This window comes from Citrus clementina, unplaced genomic scaffold (genome assembly GCF_000493195.1).
Source record: "Citrus clementina cultivar Clemenules unplaced genomic scaffold, Citrus_clementina_v1.0 scaffold_3, whole genome shotgun sequence".
Classification (NCBI taxonomy): Eukaryota; Viridiplantae; Streptophyta; class Magnoliopsida; order Sapindales; family Rutaceae; genus Citrus; species Citrus x clementina.
In genome coordinates, this window is record NW_006262339.1 from 25,636,510 (window position 1) to 25,655,218 (window position 18,709).

An 18,709-nucleotide genomic window follows, 5' to 3' on the forward strand; every position below is an offset into this window, starting at 1 on the left:
GAAATGTAAATTCAAATCTAAAAGATATTTCAAAATATTTCCTAAAAAAATATATATACGGTATATTATTAATTTGGTAAAAAAGGCTGCATATAAGTAAATATACACTAATAAAAATAATCAGTTTATTCTAAGTAGAGAATTTTCTAAATAGAAATCCGACATGCAAATCAAAATCATGAATTAATGGTGATAATCATCACCCATAAATCATGTTCGATAAATACTAAGATACAGCCGATTGTAGAGTAGGAGCACCGTACACTATAAATAAGTCTTGATCTAACGACTTGTGAAAACTGAGACATCCTCTCCAGTGACTGTGTGTCCCCCCCTCCCAAAAGCTCTCTCTCAGGGCCAATTGCTCCGCCCTCCCCCCTCTAAACCCTAGCCCTGAAATTAAAATCAAATTTGAATTAAAATTTTGATTTAATTAGAATTAAAAAATTTAAAAAATCGGGAAAATGGCACAACAATCTCAAGTTGAAACCCTAGATTTATCATCGTCAAATGATCAGTCTCAATCGTCTCCATCATCATCTTCGGATCCGTCGCTGTCGAGAAATTCGTCGTTCAGTCGACTCAACGCGAAGGCGCCTGAGTTCGTTCCGACTCGGAATCCACAATCGACTCAGTCAAAGCCACAAGTGCAAGTACAAGTACAGCAGCCGCCGCAGCGAGTGATGATGCCTCCTCCGCCGCCACCGGCGGCAGCCATGGTTCACCCTCATCCTCCTCCTCCTCATCCGCCTTCTCCTCATCATGTTTATCCGCCGCATGGAACGGGAGCGTTTCATGTGATTCCGGTTCACCATCAGATGCATCACCAGCATCATGTCCCGGTTCAGAATTATCATCATCAGCAGCATCAACATCACAGGAATCACAATCATCATCATCATCGGCATCAGAATCATCATAATAATAATAATAATAGTCACCATCAGAATAATCAGTATGAAGATCAGCAAGAGGGTGAGGTTCCAGGGGTCAAGGATAAGAAGGAGAAGAAGGATCATCAACATGGTGGATTAAATGATGAATCTATTCAGAAAGTTTTGAATCAGGTATTCTCCTCTTTGGAAATTTAATGTTTAGCAACGATATTGGTAATTATCGGTTTGTGTCAGCTATTAATCAATGTGTTCGAGTATGTAGAGTTTGAATTAAGTGCTCGGTCACTAGCCGTTGTATTTTTTTAAGTGGATTTAAGTTATCTTAGTCAGAATTAATCTTTTGTTATCTTTGGGATCAAGGTGTTGTGCTTTTAATCCACGCCTGCTCTGAAGTGTACTCATTAGCTGCCAAGTATAGGTTTTTTGGGCAGTTGGTAAGTATTAGCTGCAAAGTAAAAGTGCATGTTTGCAAATGCTTTAACTGCTATGCTATCAGTTACTTATATACCCGTAATAAGAATTTACTGTAGCTTTGGACTGTAAGTACTATCACAATGAAGGTAAAACCTGCATGGTAATTAACAGCAGTTGACTTCAGTCCTGGTATGGGGCCTTAAGATGCAAACAATCTTCAGTTTCTTTTCTTTTTTACTCTTTTGTGGTACATTGGCATATTATTACATCATAGAGGACCCAGTAATTTTTGTCGATTCTGCAAGTAGTGGTTCTCCTTTGATATTTCTTTCGTGCTTTCATTTTATTTTCCTGACCGTCACTTTCTGTGGATAATGTTTTGCTTATTGTTTTTTACAATAAATCAACTTGTAGGTGGAGTATTATTTCAGTGATTTAAACTTGGCCACTACTGATCATCTTATAAGGTTCATCCTCAAGGATCCCGAAGGATACGGTAAGATCTCTGATACATTCATTATATTTTAAATAGTTTGTTGTAGAATGGTTCTGTCTATTTAGGCTCGAAGTTTACTGCCCCCTTTTTTTTTATAGTGTTTAGGGATAGAAATAGTTTATTTCTTTCTCTATCTCCTTTCTTTGTCTTTGGTGTTCTTTCTCTCTCTCAATGAGCACTTGGTTCTATCGAGGTGATTTTCATTGAGAACCTGTGGAAGGCTTTATATGTTCTGCGGAAAGCATGTTAAGCATTGGAAATCAAATTATTAAAATTTGAACCTATAAAAAGCCATGATGAAATGTAAATGATTATTTAAAAAAAAAAATTGTCTTACCAACAGAAATTATTGTCAGCAATCAAATAAAAATTGGAATTCTATTTACATCTGCACAAAATTGCCTTTTTACCACAGATGCCAAAAAAAAAAAATTAAAATAAAATTAGTAGGGGCGTATATTTGGTATGTTTACGTTATGAGATTAAATTGGTTGTTGGCTTTCTATAGGTATTCGTACTTCAGCTGGTTTTCACTTTTATATGCATGAGTATTAATTGTATTATCTTTTCTATTCGCTTGACTGATTGATTACATTGAAAGATTGTCAATTTTCTATTAGTGGTTTCCATATTTATTCTAATATCTTGTCTTCATTATTACTATAGTGCCAATATCAACTGTGGCTTCTTTTAAGAAGATTAAAGCTATCATAAGCAGTCATTCCCATCTTGCTAGTGTTCTGCGGAAGTCTTCAAAACTTGTGAGTAGTTTATCTTGTGCTCTTGCTTTAACTTGCTTTAACTACTACTTTGTTGCACATAATGTTTTCTAATTGCTGTACATATGTTCTGAATCTTTCTCACACAATAACTAACAGGTTGTTAGTGAAGATGGAAAGAAAATAAAACGTCAGAATCCCTTGACCGAGTCAGATTTGGAAGAATTGCAAGTACGGATTTTGTTTTTCTTAAGCTGCTTTTTCCCAATTATTATTATGTTGGGTGAGTTCTGTCAGTACCTTGTTTATCCTGTTTCTTTGCTCATCCAAGGTAGTTTGTGGAAAACTTGTGCTTCATCTTTGACTGTGTATGTGTCTCCCTAGAGCTTTATGGGGTGCATGTTGTATTTTTTTAGAGTGAATCAAAATTTTGTAGTCTTCCTAATTACTGACATTATTATTTTTTAAAAATTCTTTTTCTCCTTTTGTGATCTGTAGTCTCGCATTGTTGTTGCTGAAAATTTACCTGAGGATCATTGCCACCAAAATCTTATGAAGATTTTCTCTGCTGTTGGGAGGTACTAAGTTCTTTTATACTTAATTAATTACTGCTTATGCGACTTTTTCTGTAATTGTGTATATCCTGATTCTGGATGCTTGAGCTTGCTGGATTGTTCTGTGTCAGTGTGAAGACTATTCGTACATGTTTGCCTCAAACTTCTGGCGGAGGAGCTTCTTCAGGATCTAGATCAGCAAAATCTGAGGGCATGCTTTTCAGTAACAAGGTATCAATACTTTTCAAGTCACTTTTAATTTTGCTTTTCATTTACATCTGCATCATATTGCATTGTTCATCTGTATTGGAGTGGTGACTGGAATGTCCCTGTTGTGCTTGATGGGGAATTTTAAGATAATATTGACTATGACTTGTAGGATCGTCTACAGTGTGTACTTTCTGGTGCTCTATGGTCCATATATATGGTGTATGATACATTGTTCGTCTGTATTGGAGTGATGACTGGAATGTCCCTGTTGTGCTTGATGGGGAATTTTAAGATAATATTGACTATGACTTGTAGGATCGTCTACAGTGTGTACTTTCTGGTGCTCTATGGTCCATATATATGGTGTATGATACATTTTCTGGTTGAATTGATTGCGATTTGTATCAGCTTCTATATCTTTTTCACGTTGAACTAGATATTGTGATTGTCATGCCATGGAGAATGCTTTTGTCAAGAATTTCTTTGTGGACTCAATAAGGCTTCAAGGCCTATGCACCTCTACAGTGATCCATTTCCTTGGGCTTAATGAGCTCTGAAGAAGGCTTCTCTATGCTATTAGATGTTATCATCCTAAAATCTTTTTAAGTGCCATTTATATGTGCTGCTTTGACTAATTTAATGCAAGTTTTGGAGTGAATAATTTTTGGACTTAAGAATTTCTGATAGCAGTACTGATGAGAGTTTCTTGACATATTTTTTATGATAAACAAAAATGTGTGGGTATTAGATATTGCTATCCGCCTGCTGAAATCTTTGTTTCATGTGTAGTTGCACGCATTTGTTGAATATGAATCTGTTGAGCTGGCTGAGAAAGCGGTAAGTCACTTACATTTTATGATAATGTTGTTTTTCTTTTCTGCTTTTTGTCTTTCTTTTCTGCGTTTTGTCTTATGTTTGTCACTCAGACTAATGAAATACGCACCTCCTTCCTGGCAGATTGCAGAGCTAAATGATGAGGGTAACTGGAGAAGTGGCCTAAGGGTCCGTTTAATGCTTAGACGTGGGGTATATTCCAGAACTTAACTCTTTCCTTTTGATCTTCGCATTTTTTGCTCACACCAGTGATAAATAATGCTGGTTGATCTTTGAATTAAATCTACATCGATCTAATGGAATGACGCATACACTAGATGAATTATCTGGATGAATTATGTGTTAAATTTACACTCACTAGATATACTTTTAGTGTAGTTTTATGTTACCAGCATTGATCTTACACTTCGATTGGCTTAGCAATAGACTGCTTCCGAGCTTGAAAACAGTAGTATTTATTTATTAATCTGTTGTTACATTAACTCCGACATACACATGCAACATCTATTGACCATTGAGATGTTATGAAAATGCATTTTGGATGCACAAGAGTCTTGATATGGAAGTGGAACACTGCATTTTTCTTTCAATTATTGTAATTAAGCTGAAGCTTGATACATAAAGTTAATGGTTTTTTAAAATTTAGGTTGGCTTATGGGGCTAGTCTAATTGATTGGTTCTTATCTGGTTGATTGATCTCTTTTAGAAGTATTCTTATCTCTCTTTATCCTTTTTCTTTTACAAGTTAAAAAGGAAGTTTTTGTGGTGCTAAATTTGTTGATTGATTGTTCTCTCCCTTCTCTTGCTTAGTCAAAACCTGCTCAAGTTAAAGGTAAAAAGGGGCATGAGGGGGAGTGGCAGTGTGAAGAAGAAGATACCTCCACATCTGAGCAGCATTTGAATGAGAAGCAACCGGATGATTCTTCTCAACAAAGTGATGTACAGTCACATGACCATACAGTGAGTGCCAGCATAGTTTCTCATATTGTTGGGCTGCTTTCTGCATAACTGGCTGTTAGTCAAGTAATGTTCTTTCATATCGTGTAATAATTAAGATTAGCTCAGAAATGTGAGGATTATTTTTATAAATGCATTATGCAGAAACATTCTATGCTCCTAACTATGCTGTTTAGAATTTAAGCTGAGTGGAGGAGAAAAGAAAGTGACTTGTTCAAACTTGTGATTTTGATTTTGCTTTTATGTGCCTGATTTGGAACTTCTGAAAGGAATGTGCTTGTGCTTGTATTTGCTTCAGGGATTTGTCTATATCACGGTGTTAACTCTTAATTTATAACATTGCTTGGGCAGGGAGAGGAGCACAATAATGAGAAAGAGGGTGGACAGAGAAAAGGGCGTAACAAGGGTCGTGGAAAAGGACGTGGCCGGAATGATCGTGGTCAATACCACAACAACAGCCACCATAACAACAGTCATCACAACAGCAATCATAATAACCATCACAATAATCGGGGACATCACGTCGGTACACCCCCATCAAATAATATGGTGAACAATGAGCAGCCAATGATAGGCAAGCAACCTCCTGGTCCCCGAATGCCAGATGGAACACGAGGATTTGCAATGGGTCGAGGGAAACCAGTTGCTGTTAATACTGCTTGAATTTTATTTCTGCCGATATACAGATGTTTTTGTTACCAGCACCGCAAGTGTGTTTACGGTTGGGGAACCGTGTCTATTCCAGCTGTGTTGATGGCAGGGTTTTTCCAAAGGGTCTGTCCATCTGTCTAGAGTGTCGTGTTAGGGTTAATTTTAGCCGTTTGGATTCCGTATTTTCTGGTATGTATGATGATGCTAAAACAAATGTTGCCCTGTTTTTTTGTTTTGCTGGTTAATGTTTTTGTTCCAGTTTTATTTATGTAGAAAACATGAAAAAAGAAGCCTTATTGGAGTCCGAAATGCTTACAGATAAATATGAGCTAATAAGACTACGAGAAGAAGATGCAAAATAAAGTGTTTGTTAGAATCTTCTCTGCAATTTTGTTTTGCATTTGATTGCCGGAATTAGGTAGTTGTATTTCGCAATATTTAGAATAAAATTTATTATATATTATAACTGAACAACTTCAATGCAACCAGGCCTATTAGCTCAGCTGGTTAGAGCGTCGTGCTAATAACGCGAAGGTCGCAGGTTCGAGACCTGCATGGGCCATAAAATAATTTTTAAAATTTAAAATAATTTTTTTCTTCCCAAAATGCCAATTGCCACCAACTCACCAAACCAAGCTCCTGAGTGTTGACTCGACAAATTAAGAATTTAAAAAAAAAATAATAATATCAACAATTGAATAACCCTTTTTGCCCCGAAAATAGTCACCATCTCTATACTTTTAAAAAATGAAAAAGAAACAATTAAAATAAAAATAAAAACAGAATCACGCTCTCAATTCAATTTGCACCACCCTCTTTTTCTTCACAAAATTTTCCTTAAAATCTCCACCCATCAGAAATGGTTGAACCATCACCACCCTCTCCTTCACTCCAAATCCCCAACCACATGGTCCCACCGCCGTTAGATCCGCCGCCACAACCTTCACCGTCACCGCCACAACCACAACAACAAAGAACATCCTCACTCTTTTCATTCCCCAGCAGGCCTGCTCTTAGAGTGACTTCAGAGTTCGACAGTGACAGCTCAATTTTCTTGCACAAGATATCATGCAAGTTATTTGACAGTCTAGCAAAGCTCAAAGTCTCCTTTCAGAACGACAACAAAGGCCAAATCTTCGAACCCCAGTTGGCTTTCACTTCCAAGCATCTCTCCCTTCACTATGATCTTGAAGAACAGAATGCTTTTGTTAAGTCCTCTTTCGATGTTGGTCCTAAGTTGCATTTCAGAGCTGCCCACGATGTCAAGGTCTCTCCTTTCTCTTGTTTCTTCATAAATTTGCTTGCTTTTCATTTATATTCAAGTTTTTGAGAAATGAGTTTTTTTTTTTAATTGCTATGAATTGGACTATGCTTTCGATGAGCTTCTGCTAGTGTTCGAATTAAGGTAAGTTGTATTGTTTTTTGGGGTCCGTATTGTGTATACTCAAGTTTCAAGATAAGGATTTCGGTTTATTTTCATTTTCTAGTTTTTAGCATTAATTTGTTTGGACTATGGGTTAAAATTTAGATATTTTGGCTGAACTTATTGAATTTTTACATTTCAACCATGCTATTGAGAAAATTATGCATCTTTATATTACTAAGAGATTCCCAGGGGTTAAAAATTGCATGTCCAAATGGCCCTGCTTATGTTGTTAATGTTCAAAATTAAGATCCATTGACATGGTGTGATAATTGGAGTCTTTTCGTTTTCAATTTGCATTATCTTGTAGCCATACAAGTGATATGGTTTTGGGAATGTAAGGTAACTGGAGAATTACGAGTTTTTGAGGGCAATTACTCTCTGTTTAAGCTTTATATGTGCTTTTTCTGTCTCTCTAACATTTCTTTTACCTTTTAGGCACAACAAGGAGAGGTGGGAGTCGTTGCAAACCTTGGCGATCCTGGATATGCTCTGGAATTGTCGTCTCCAGTCCCCTATGTTGGTTATGTAAGTCCTATCTTGGCAAATTACCTTCAGCGTTCAGTTGTCTTTGCATTCAAGAAAAGTTGCTTTTGAAGCCTTGGTCATCTGAATACTCATAGCCCGTCATCTTTGTTTTTCTATGTTCATCTTTCCCACCAAAATTTTTCCTACAGTTTCATCATTTCCAACATCATCTCTGATGGTTGTTTCACAATGTTACTGCATTCATTATATGTATTTCTGTTTCAGCATGTATAAGTCAACAAGTTAATTATCCTCTTTTATTGCCTTAGTTATCTTCTTTTGATGTTGCAGCCGAAAGCAACTTTTAAATTCCCCCTTGGCGAAGTTTCATTGGTGGAGAGAGAAGAGGAAGAAGTGAAGAAAACATTGTCTATAAGTGGAATCGCTAAAGGTCAGATTTTGAATGGGATCTGCACAGCTCAATACGAGGAGGAAGATTTGAAACTAAGATACTGCTATAAGGTGCTTTGCTCTTCGCACTGTATTTTTTCCAATTTCTACTACTATTGCGGCTTATGTTGATTGCCAGGCTATCCTCCCTTGGTAATTACTATGTGTGTTGGTGAGAGGGACATTTAACCAGGGACTCCTTTTCCTGGAATTTTGAAATAAGGGCATGCCAAATGCACAATTATCAATTTTCAGTGCCATTCTTTTTTCTTTTCTCAATCAATGTTGTTAAAAATTTTATTATTAATTGCAGGATGAGGCTTTGTCATTTATTCCAACTATTTCACTTCCTTCAAATGCTCTATCATTTGCATTAAAGCGTCAGTTTAGTCCCTCTGATAAGTTGAGGTTAGAACTCTCTTTATTCCCCTTCTTCCCTCTTCACATCTAATTGGAAATCTTTCTTTTTGCGATTCATGGTTCTTCTGGCTATAGAATGATCAATGCTCATGGAAATGGAAATTGAAAAATATTAGCTCCAATATAGATACTCTGTATTTTATTGATGAGTTTTGTTGTTCTGGAGTATGAATTGCTCAATGAGAACCTCAGTAATAATGCATCCTAGAAGAATGCTGATTGTGGGAATTCCTACGTACCTTTCTTTTGTGCTATTTTCATTGGACATGAGATTTTCTCTTGCAATAGAAGAGATCGCTTGAGAAGTGCCAATAGTGTAAGAGCTCTTGTATAACTTAATGTAATCTATACACACTGCAATATGTATTTGTTGCAATATAAAACTTGCTGTTAGAACATCACCATTATGAGAGATATTCATGCTTAGGATGCCAGGGACACCTAAAATATGTAGCTGCCTTGTCAATGCTAGACTGATGCGTTCACTTATCAGTACATGTTGAAACTAGAGATTTGCCCAACCAGATTTTTAGAGTTAAAGTGAAATAAATTCTGAGGTTTTAATTTATTTTTCCTCAAAACAATTTGGATTATCCTGGAACTTCTAATGATCCGTACTCTTAACAACCCTGCTTTCACCTTTCATATGTTTTCCCCTTTCCATTGTCTTTCTACTAGAAAACAGATGTTCTGTCAGTTCAGTGAATTTAAAAATATATTATAACTATACAAGCATAGTGGAATTGTCGTGTGCAGTCCCTCATAGCCACTTTGAATTTCCAGCTGGGTTTGCTATTTTAAGATGTATAGCTTTTTCTATTCAGGAAAGACCTTTCTCATGTCTGCTTGAGTAGATATTATTTTAAGAAGTAAGGTGGGGATGAAGAGTGGATGTGAATTCTTAAGTCATCATAAATATGTTCTTAATAGTCATCATAAATATTGTTGTCGATAATATTTTCATGTAAAGCCCTAAAAATTAACTTGGGAATGCAAATCTTCTCTTCTATTCTGGAAAGTAGAAATGGTGAAAATATGAACCTTTATTTTTGTTCTGCACTGAAAGTTGATTGCTAGATGGGAAAGGAACGGGACTTTCTATGACGGCGTCAAAGATTTCAGATCTTTCTTTGTATATAATTCATTTTCATTTTTTTATTTTTCAAATTAATCATGAATTTCTGGCTTGGTCATATATTGATGGAATTTATTATTTATTGAAATTTTCATAATGCAGCTACTGGTACAATTTTGATTCCAACTACTGGAGTGCAGTATACAAACACACATATGGCAAAGACTTTAAGTTCAAAGCTGGTTATGATTCAGAGGTGCGACTAGGCTGGGCATCTCTTTGGGTAAGTGGTTTTGAAAAGAGCTCACCGTCATTTGTTTGTCATCATTGTTGTGATTGCTACAGTTCCCTCAACTTCTATGATTACCAAGGACTTTGCATGATTTCTTGATGCATAATCATGATGTCCAAATTTCAGGTTGGAGATGAAGGCGGAAAGGCAAGGACAGCCCCGATGAAGATGAAAGTCCAATTCATGCTCCAAGTGCCACAAGACGACATCAAATCCTCAGCGTTAATGTTCCGTGTTAAAAAGAGGTGGGATGTATAGGGATCTGTCAGCTTGACAACCTCGTCCACATATGCTCTAAATGTAGGTTTTTATATAGTAGCATAGTTTTGGGACATCCCCCCTTGTAATGATGCTTACTGCTACATAATGACATCAACTTGGTATTTTCGTCACAATAATTTTTTACACTAGAAATCAGGTTATTCACACCTGGGGATGTTGGGTGAATTAGAAAGCCACGGGGTTGCCATAGGGTGACCGGCTGATGGAAATTCTACTAAAATTTATGCAGCCAGATGTGTAAGGCTGTACTCTGCTGCAGTTGTCATTGTCTGATTGATACTCTAGCCAAATGGTTTCTTTATTGGCAACCTCTAACAAAATGATGCAATTGTTCAACATTTCTTTTTTCTAATTTTTTATCAAGGCCATATGAATTTCACTCAAATTTTCTTATTAATGGGTCTGTTTCTATTTTTACTTTCCAATTTCACCTCAAGTACAAGTTGGATTAAAACCAGCTGCCTGAGGGCCTATTTGACTATTTGAGTAACACTACACCTTTAGTGGTATCTCAATTTTTTTTCCCAACATTATTTTGATAAATTATATTTTAAAAAACACTATTCATTTAAATGAAGGTGGGCCGTGAGTATTAGGTATCTAATTTTGATATTTTATATAATCATATTTTGTTAGTTTTTGTTGATCTTTTAATTATCTGATCGTGTAATATATCTAAGTATAGGCTTTTTTGTTTTTTTAAGTATTATTTTAATAATTTTTATTTCAAGCGAGGTGGAATTTATTTAATGACGTGGAGTCCGGCCTAGTTGATAAATGAAAATTTTAATTTTACGGCTCGTTTCTTAAAAAAGTTCCATTTTAAGGTAGCGACGGTTAAAATAGAAGACCAAAATCTTAACAGAAATGAAAAGCTGAACGTCATGCGAACTGTGAGTCGTGGCTTGATATCCAACGCTCTCCGCTTCTCATTCTCAATTCCCAATATTCTGCAGTTACCTATCAGCTCTGTTCGTACAAGAAGCTTTGGGATTCGTGCGACCAAACCGAAGATGGGAAAGAACAGAGAAGAAGTAGAGAACGATAATGTCATAAAATCACATCCTCGTGTGAACAAGTTGCAGCAACTCATGCATATCGAATCTTCTGGTAAAAGTTAAAATACCCACTTTCATTTTCCCATAACGTTTCAAAATTTAGTCCTTTTTTTTATGGGGTTATGAATTTGGTATCAGAAGATGGATTGCTATGTGGGTATGAGTGGTTTTTTTTTTTTTTTTAATAAATGGAATCTGTTGGATATTTGACTGAGCAATAGCTGACTACGTGTAAAAAGAATGAGTACATGTTTGTCATTGTTGGGCATTATGCTTAATTTTGTAACCTGGATAGCTTAAAGTGTTTGGTAAATACCCTTATTTCAACTTTTACAGCTAATATTTATGAACTATCTGCCTACTTATACTTGATACTTAGTGATTTAATTTTAGAGTAGTCGTGGATTAAAAATTTCTTTCCCTTGATCCCAAATGGTTCGATTAACGCACTAAGCAGGAATTTTCTGAGATATTAGTTGAAAATGAATATGAGCCACTGGCATATAAACCTGATGCTTCTGAGTTCCAGTGCCAATCTAAGGAATATGTGTATCTATTTTGGTGTGACAATTTATTTCATGCAGTCCTAGTGTATCTGGAAAAATACCTGGGATTGATAATTTGACATTTTAGTGGAAGGCCATTAAAGCCAATTTCATTTTCATCGAACTTTGTTTAGCATTTTAAGTTAAACTTGACGAGTTGGGTTCTTTGTGGTTTCATTGGCTAATCCCTGATTGAAATTGAGCTTTATACAAGTAGTCAATAGACTTGCATATGCATTTAGTGGGAATTCTCACATTTGTTGTGTGTTTAATTAGGAGTGTGGTGAAACATCTGTTTTGTTGTGTATGAAATCCATAAAGTCCTATTGATGGAATAGTTCTCCAACTTGTGTTGGGGTTTAGGGCTTCTCCACATGTGTTTTTTGTTATAGAATGTTGAACCATCATGTCATTAATCTTTCAGGAGGATGGGAGAAATGCTGGGAGGAGGGGTTGACCCCGTGGGATATAGGACAACCTGCACCTATTATTGTACATTTACATCAATCAGGAGCCCTTCCCAAGGGCAGGGCTCTGGTCCCTGGTTGTGGCACTGTAAGTTGTATGATCCTGTATGCATTTTCACCTTTTTAGAGCTGCTGATTAGTTTTTTAAATCATCCATTTGCACAATAAATAGCTATATGAAAATTCTGTGATTGTTGTATGACATTATCACTAGTTTATGCTTTGTTTTCCTCCCCGCTTCCCTTCTTGCATTCTAAGACCTCTTAAAAGGAGCCGAAACACGATAGCTGAACGAATATAATAAGCAGTTAAGAAGGAAGAAAGTTGCATGCCGTTAAATAAGCACTTACAGAGCACCATTATTATCATTTGAAGCAATAGCCTCCTACCTAAGGCTTATTCCTTATTTTCACATGCTACTATTTTAACTGTTGTCTTGCTACTTGGTGTAGCCTTTGTAACAAGGCTGTTCCTATATGGCAGGGTTATGATGTGGTAGCAATGGCAAGTCCTGAACGATATGTTGTGGGATTGGAGATATCGGACATTGCCATCAAGAAGGCAGAAGAGGTGACAACAGTCTGAAAATTTCAAGTTAGCACTTATAGAGATGTTGATATGTATATTTCACAGTTGTTTTCTCTTCCTTTGAATGCATCGACATTACCATGATAATCAGATGTGATGGTCAGGGTCGCTGTACTACTTTACTGAATCATTTGAGTTGCTGTTTATATCTAAATTCAGTTTGTATTCTTGCCTGAGTAACTAAATGATTCTGCATTTCCATCTAAATTTTTGGTATTGGAAGCTTTTGCTATTTTAAAGTTCCATTTGGACTGATTCTCCCTCTCATCAATGTCATTGTTGCCATGTTTTGAGGAATCTAAGTCTCGTCGTTGCTCTGTTTTGAAGAATCAAAATCATCTCAGATTTTCTCTAAATTGCGGACATGCATTCAAGCTGTTGGACAAAGTACCAAAGAAATAGAAAGGTCCTTTTTGAGTGTGATAACCCCACTTTCTTTCATGCACAAAACTACATTCTTTCAGGTAGGCAATGGATTGATAGCTATTATGTTTATAATTGACACAAAATGTGTAACTCACCTTTTTGGTCCAAACCAGTATGTTCACGTTGTAACTCACCTTTTCTGTCCAAACCAGCTTGTTCACATTGTTATTATTAAGAGCACTTGAGTTTCTCAGCTGCAACACGTTTTATAAGGACAGTTTGATTATCGTGCTAGTATCTAAATACCTTTGCTACGTGCACTATGAAATCTATGCTGGATTTTTAGTTTTTGTATGATCACCTGAACAACAGTTCATTGTGGTAGTTCTAGTTGGTTCCTGAAAATTTCTTCAGTCTAATCTTCTATTTAAATGTTAAGGCAGCTGTCTTCCTCATTACCAAATGCAAAATTTGTTAGCTTCTTAAAGGCAGACTTCTTCACTTGGTGCCCAACTGAGTTGTTTGATCTCATCTTCGATTACACGTAAGTTGACATTAGATTGTCTTTGTTTCTTACATCAACATCGTGTGTTGATTATCATTTTCTTATTCATGTTGCAGATTCTTTTGTGCCATTGAGCCAGAAATGAGAGCAGCATGGGCACAGAAAATTAAGGATTTTTTAAAACCAGATGGAGAGCTTATAACACTGATGTTTCCAGTAAGATCTTTGTATCTTCATTTCCTTTTCCGTTTCCTTTCCCTGTTTGGAGATTTTCCTTTGCAAGTGAATAATAATACTCTCATGTTGTTTTATTTGTTTATTTTTCTCTTTGTCCATGTGTCTAGTCTAGGACATTTATGTCTGAATTATTTCCCAATGCTGCTACTCAAGCTAAAATTACGTTGTTGCAGATTAGTGATCATGTCGGTGGACCTCCTTATAAAGTATCAGTATCTGAGTAATACTCTACCTTCAGATTTTTTTCCTTGATCTTCTTGGAGTAGCTTTGCACTTTAAATCTTTTACTGCTTTCTAAAATTCTATAAGTCTGCGAATATTTCTCTATACTCACAAAATTATTTTATTTATTCATTATCTTGCAGTTATGAAGAAGTATTACATCCCATGGGTTTCCAAGCAACATCTATTGTTGACAATAAACTCGCTATTGGTCCACGGAAGGTGTGCGAAAATATTAATTCATTCGTGCATTTTTATAGTCTTTGGTGCTATTGGAGCATTGCTCCTTATCCATTCATTGCTCACCACGTGTATGGAGACAATAACTGATGAACTATTCATTTTATCATAAAAACAGAGAAGAATAGTTAATGGGTTTTATTCTAATGTCATGTGACGATCGAAGATTACTAAAAAAGGATTTTCAATATAATTTTACAGGGAAGAGAAAAGCTTGGAAGGTGGAAAAGATCCGTAAGGCACTCCTTGCTTTAATGATGAATCATGATCGCTTTATTTGAAGATCACTTGGAGTCACAACAATGTAATGCTTGACACGTCCTGGTTTAATCCTTGTAACTGTGGCATACATATTCTTCATTCTGAAAGAAGTCTTCAAGTGAAGCTCATGCACGATTTTTATTTCTTTTCTAGAGAAAAAGGCTATGCAAATCAGCAATCTGGTCATGCTACAATACCTGGATGATACGTAGTATTATACTTACATTTCTGTAGTTGTTACTAGTCTCATTTTTTAATATTATAATTTAGTAAAGTTTTACTATATAGTGTAGAATAAGATCCTCTCTTTACTTGAACTCGAGCTTTAAAGAATTATTTGACATGTGTAATATTAATATTCTTCGTATATGGTTAAGATTCATTCTTTTGTTATATTCTACTTATTAACATCCATTTGCCTGTATGTACTTTAAAGAATCTCACGATGCTATTTTGCAGGTTTTAGAGACATCAGTTGTGATACAGACATAATTGGTGTTTTAACTTCTAAACAGTTTGTCAATGTGTCTCTCTTAATTCTCCTCGATCATTCTCTACATAACATAAAAGTAAAGATTTTTTCCAATCGTTTTTTTTAAATAGTCTTAACGCATAATTGGAGTATGACAAATAACATATACAAAACTGCAGCTTTGGCTATAACGTGTGTGTGTGTGTGTGTGTGTGTGTGTGTGGTGACAATCAAGCATCAGGTGGAAACTGTTGCTTCAGAGCTGTAAAATTAGCACATTTATGACGAATAACGGAGATGCAAGTTAATAATGGACAATTGATGCGCAGAAAATCTTCCCCAAACTACAGCATGTATCTATCTATCTATGCATAAATATGTACATATATACACTCTAATTCTCTACATGCCTATGGAATAAAATCACAAAATGAACTTGCCTTTTTCAAATTTTCTAAGACGTCAATAGGGATGGTAAAATTATCTGCAAAGCCACAAACTTATAAATCTATCCAAACATACCTGCAGAAACTCACTTGTTGCAAGTAATTTTGTGATTTGCTGGTAGGTTTGGTATTTCAAACTTAAACTTGTTATGAGTTGTGAATGTGTTTGGTATTGAGAAAAAATACGCCGTACGCGAGTGTCTGTCAACATGCATTCTTTATTTAATTATTTATGTTTTTAATTTTAATCATAAAAATTACATTAAAAAAATTTAGTCATAAATGTATGTAAGTTAAAGTTTCTAATTCTTAAACCTAACCTATCTCACTTACACACACACACACACAATAAGCCTTTAATAAGTAGAAATTTTATGATTTTTAAGTTTAATGTTATTGATGTTTCATTTTAAGTTGATTGATTTTGTTTGTTTTGCTTTAATGCCTTGAACCAAATGATTACCTACAAAAGTTGAGTTTTTATTTGTTTAATTTATTGTTAATGGTAGTTGTATAAAATTTACTTGTTAATATTATTGATAATACTTGTATATCGATTAAAAGATGGAGTAAACAATTGATAGTAGTGATGATGATTTGCCTTATGTTAGATAAATAAGTTTTGTATATTTGTTTTAATATTGAAATTTTAATTTCTTATTTATATTGATAAAATATAGAATTGAGCATTATATGTTGAATTTTTTAGGCTATTCTTATAAATTTATAGTTTGAATCATATAATTTAAGTTTTATGTACTACTAAAAGTTTTTTTTAATATTTATGATTTTAAATGAGAAAATCAGCAAAAAATCCGCCGAAGATTGCGGGTGAGTTTGGTAACATATATATATATATATATATATATATATATATATTCAACTCTCACTTTCAGCCAACATAACATTATTTATTTATTATATAATTGATACGATACCTCTAATATATTCTAAAATTTTTCTCCTATGAGAGGATATCCCGGTCATAACTCTTTAGAGAGCAACACGATCAAAGTCCACATCTTCTTAGGATCCTTTAGGGCACAGTTCTATGGAGGACAAAATCAAATGTCAAAAAGAAAAAAAAAAGATTTTTTAATACTCTAAATTATTAATAAATCCTAATTTATTTTTCTTAAAAGTAAAATCACAAACCAACCAGAAAAGAGTGATGATATCTCCACCCCACATTTTTTGTGAGTCCCCCACTTTCAAAAAATAATTATAAAAGTTGCACATTATTTTTAAAGTTTTCAAATCAAAAAGAGTTTTGGAGAATTAATTAATTAAATCTATCTTAGTTCACTTTTTTGTACAAAAATAATCATTTATAATACTACTTTATTAGTATAATTATTATTATTTTAATTAAACTAACATAGTGTCTTTATGGCACAATTCTCATGTAAATTATTACGCTGTCAAATTTATGTCATTTACACGTAAGGATAGTGAAATAATAATTAGGTTTCATTAAAAAATATTAGATTATAAGTCAAAAAATTAAGTACCTAAATTATTTGATATAATAACTCATGTTTTATGAGGATAATTTCATCTTTTTATATCATAATAATAAAATAGTAAAATAAAATTTATGATAAAAAATGGTTAAAGAACCTGAGAAAAAAAATTAATAAAAGGATTTAATTGATTAACTGTACACAATTTTATTAATTTGTATTTTTTAAGAATATTGTGAACTCGTTATAATTATTTTTTAGAAGTGAGGTAGATTTACAAAAATGATAGAGTTGAAACATCCCCATTCATTAGAAAAACATTAACGTTACAAATATCTATTAGAGGTAAGACGATATCAGTGAGATTGTGAGATATATAGTTGATGAATTGAGAAATGCGTTATTCTTTTAGTAAGAGAATATTTTATTATAGCCGGTCCACATTTAACTCCTGACTAGGCGATTAGAGTTGGTTATGCAACTCGATTTTGGCAGGAAAATATTCTAAAATAATTAAAAGTTTTATTTCCTTTAGTTACTATTGAATTCTTAAGTCCTTGCTGAAAATTCCACGTGTATATATATTCTTCAATCAACCTTTATGTGTAGCAGTAATAGATATATTACATGATAAAATATATTGTATGGAAATGTGTAATTTTTTTTAAAATCTTTTAACTTGTTCTTTATTTTATTAAAATGAAAAATTCTCTTTTTGCAAAGTTACTGTCTGTGTGTGTATTAGCTTTAGGTCTGGAATTAAAATTAGAGGCGAGTTTACGATAATGTAAATAAAATTTTCAACATTGTACACTACCTCTTTTCACTGTTTTATAAAGTTGCAAACGAGTTTACAATGTTGTAAAAGTCTATTTACACCGTTGTAAATTTATCCCAGACATTAGTCTTAGATTTTAATTCTTTAATACTTGAGGAATTCTCTTATTGTAAAATTATTCTCTATGTATGAATACATAAGAAAGTCATGTAGTACATTAAAAAATAACTCTATTAAATCGCACGGCTTAATAGAGTGTTGGATTTAAAAAAAACGAGAGTACCCGCCGCACCTGAGAATAATTACATACACATATACATATACATATATATATATACATACATATATATATATATACATATATATATATATATATATATATATATATATATATATATATATTTATGCTCAGGTTATAGAATTGTAAATGGCTTTCATAACGCTATGCAATGACTGCATAAAAATTCATAAGGAAGTGGGAACCAAAACTAAAAAACCAATGTTTGAATCGAACTTAAAAATTAATAAGGTCTGATTGGTTCAGATTTCTCTAGACCGATCGAATTCATCTTAATTTTCTTAGAGAATTGAACCAAACCTTAATTTGTCCACTCCTTTCATGTAAATGTAAAGTTCTCAAGTCCTCATTAGAATTCCCTTTAAAGGTATAATTGAGTAATTTTCTGCTAACTTTCTGGTAGCAATCGTTTTTTTTTTTAAAAAAAAAGAAAAAGAGAAAGAAAAAAGAACTCTTTGAGCCCAAACTACCTTTAAAAAAATAAATAAATAAAAAGTCCTTTTTGGAATTCATACGTGTATATTCCATCTAAATGTATGCAGTAATGATGAATGTAACATATACAAGAATTTATTTTTTAAAATTATAAAAACATATTCTAGAATTAAAGTGCCAACAAGAC

General features: G+C 34.0%; 3 protein-coding genes and 1 non-coding gene across 6 annotated transcripts; all 4 read left to right on the forward strand.

Moving 5' to 3' along the window:
- Positions 1–289: 289 nt before the first annotated feature.
- LOC18049386 (la-related protein 6B) lies at positions 290–6,078 on the forward strand. Its single transcript, XM_006441974.2, has 10 exons — positions 290–1,067; positions 1,725–1,806; positions 2,473–2,567; positions 2,685–2,756; positions 3,024–3,103; positions 3,211–3,310; positions 4,079–4,126; positions 4,247–4,315; positions 4,934–5,083; positions 5,432–6,078. The coding sequence occupies exons 1-10, from the start codon at positions 465–467 to the stop codon at positions 5,741–5,743; spliced, it is 1,611 nt and encodes a 536-aa protein (XP_006442037.1). The 5' UTR covers positions 290–464; the 3' UTR covers positions 5,744–6,078.
- A 141-nt stretch (positions 6,079–6,219) lies between these two features.
- Positions 6,220–6,293, forward strand: TRNAI-AAU. Its single transcript has one exon. It is a non-coding gene; the product is annotated as a tRNA-Ile (tRNA).
- Positions 6,294–6,492: 199 nt separating this feature from the next.
- Positions 6,493–10,493, forward strand: LOC18049387 (outer envelope pore protein 37, chloroplastic). The gene is made up of 6 exons (XM_006441976.2): positions 6,493–6,998; positions 7,593–7,682; positions 7,974–8,144; positions 8,386–8,480; positions 9,730–9,850; positions 9,986–10,493. Exons 1-6 carry the CDS (start codon positions 6,591–6,593, stop codon positions 10,115–10,117), a joined length of 1,017 nt encoding a protein of 338 aa, XP_006442039.1. The 5' UTR covers positions 6,493–6,590; the 3' UTR covers positions 10,118–10,493.
- A 490-nt stretch (positions 10,494–10,983) lies between these two features.
- Positions 10,984–14,971, forward strand: LOC18049388 (probable thiol methyltransferase 2). Of its 3 annotated transcripts, XM_024187337.1 has the most exons (9): positions 10,984–11,251; positions 12,169–12,299; positions 12,695–12,781; positions 13,609–13,709; positions 13,787–13,886; positions 14,081–14,127; positions 14,273–14,351; positions 14,571–14,673; positions 14,784–14,971. In XM_024187337.1, the coding sequence occupies exons 1-8, from the start codon at positions 11,026–11,028 to the stop codon at positions 14,622–14,624; spliced, it is 825 nt and encodes a 274-aa protein (XP_024043105.1). In that variant the 5' UTR covers positions 10,984–11,025; the 3' UTR covers positions 14,625–14,673; positions 14,784–14,971. The 3 variants fall into 3 exon arrangements, with proteins under 3 accessions (XP_024043105.1, XP_006442040.2, XP_024043106.1); XM_006441977.2 differs by having other exon boundaries at positions 14,571–14,922; XM_024187338.1 differs by lacking the exon at positions 10,984–11,251 and having other exon boundaries at positions 12,217–12,299; positions 12,664–12,781; positions 14,571–14,922.
- The last annotated feature ends 3,738 nt before the right edge of the window (positions 14,972–18,709 follow it).

Bases quoted from the DNA above. Each gene is read 5' to 3' on its own strand.
- LOC18049386 (XM_006441974.2), top strand. From the start codon at position 465: ATGGCACAACAATCTCAAGTTGAAACCCTAGATTTATCATCGTCAAAT. The intron at 1,068-1,724 runs GTATTCTCCTCT...ATCAACTTGTAG, and splicing joins TTCAGAAAGTTTTGAATCAG to GTGGAGTATTATTTCAGTGA. The intron at 4,127-4,246 runs GTAAGTCACTTA...CCTTCCTGGCAG, and splicing joins TTGAGCTGGCTGAGAAAGCG to ATTGCAGAGCTAAATGATGA.
- LOC18049387 (XM_006441976.2), top strand. From the start codon at position 6,591: ATGGTTGAACCATCACCACCCTCTCCTTCACTCCAAATCCCCAACCAC. The intron at 6,999-7,592 runs GTCTCTCCTTTC...TTTACCTTTTAG, and splicing joins GAGCTGCCCACGATGTCAAG to GCACAACAAGGAGAGGTGGG. The intron at 8,145-8,385 runs GTGCTTTGCTCT...TATTAATTGCAG, and splicing joins AACTAAGATACTGCTATAAG to GATGAGGCTTTGTCATTTAT.
- LOC18049388 (XM_024187337.1), top strand. From the start codon at position 11,026: ATGCGAACTGTGAGTCGTGGCTTGATATCCAACGCTCTCCGCTTCTCA. The intron at 11,252-12,168 runs GTAAAAGTTAAA...TTAATCTTTCAG, and splicing joins CATGCATATCGAATCTTCTG to GAGGATGGGAGAAATGCTGG. The intron at 12,782-13,608 runs GTGACAACAGTC...ATGTTAAGGCAG, and splicing joins CCATCAAGAAGGCAGAAGAG to CTGTCTTCCTCATTACCAAA.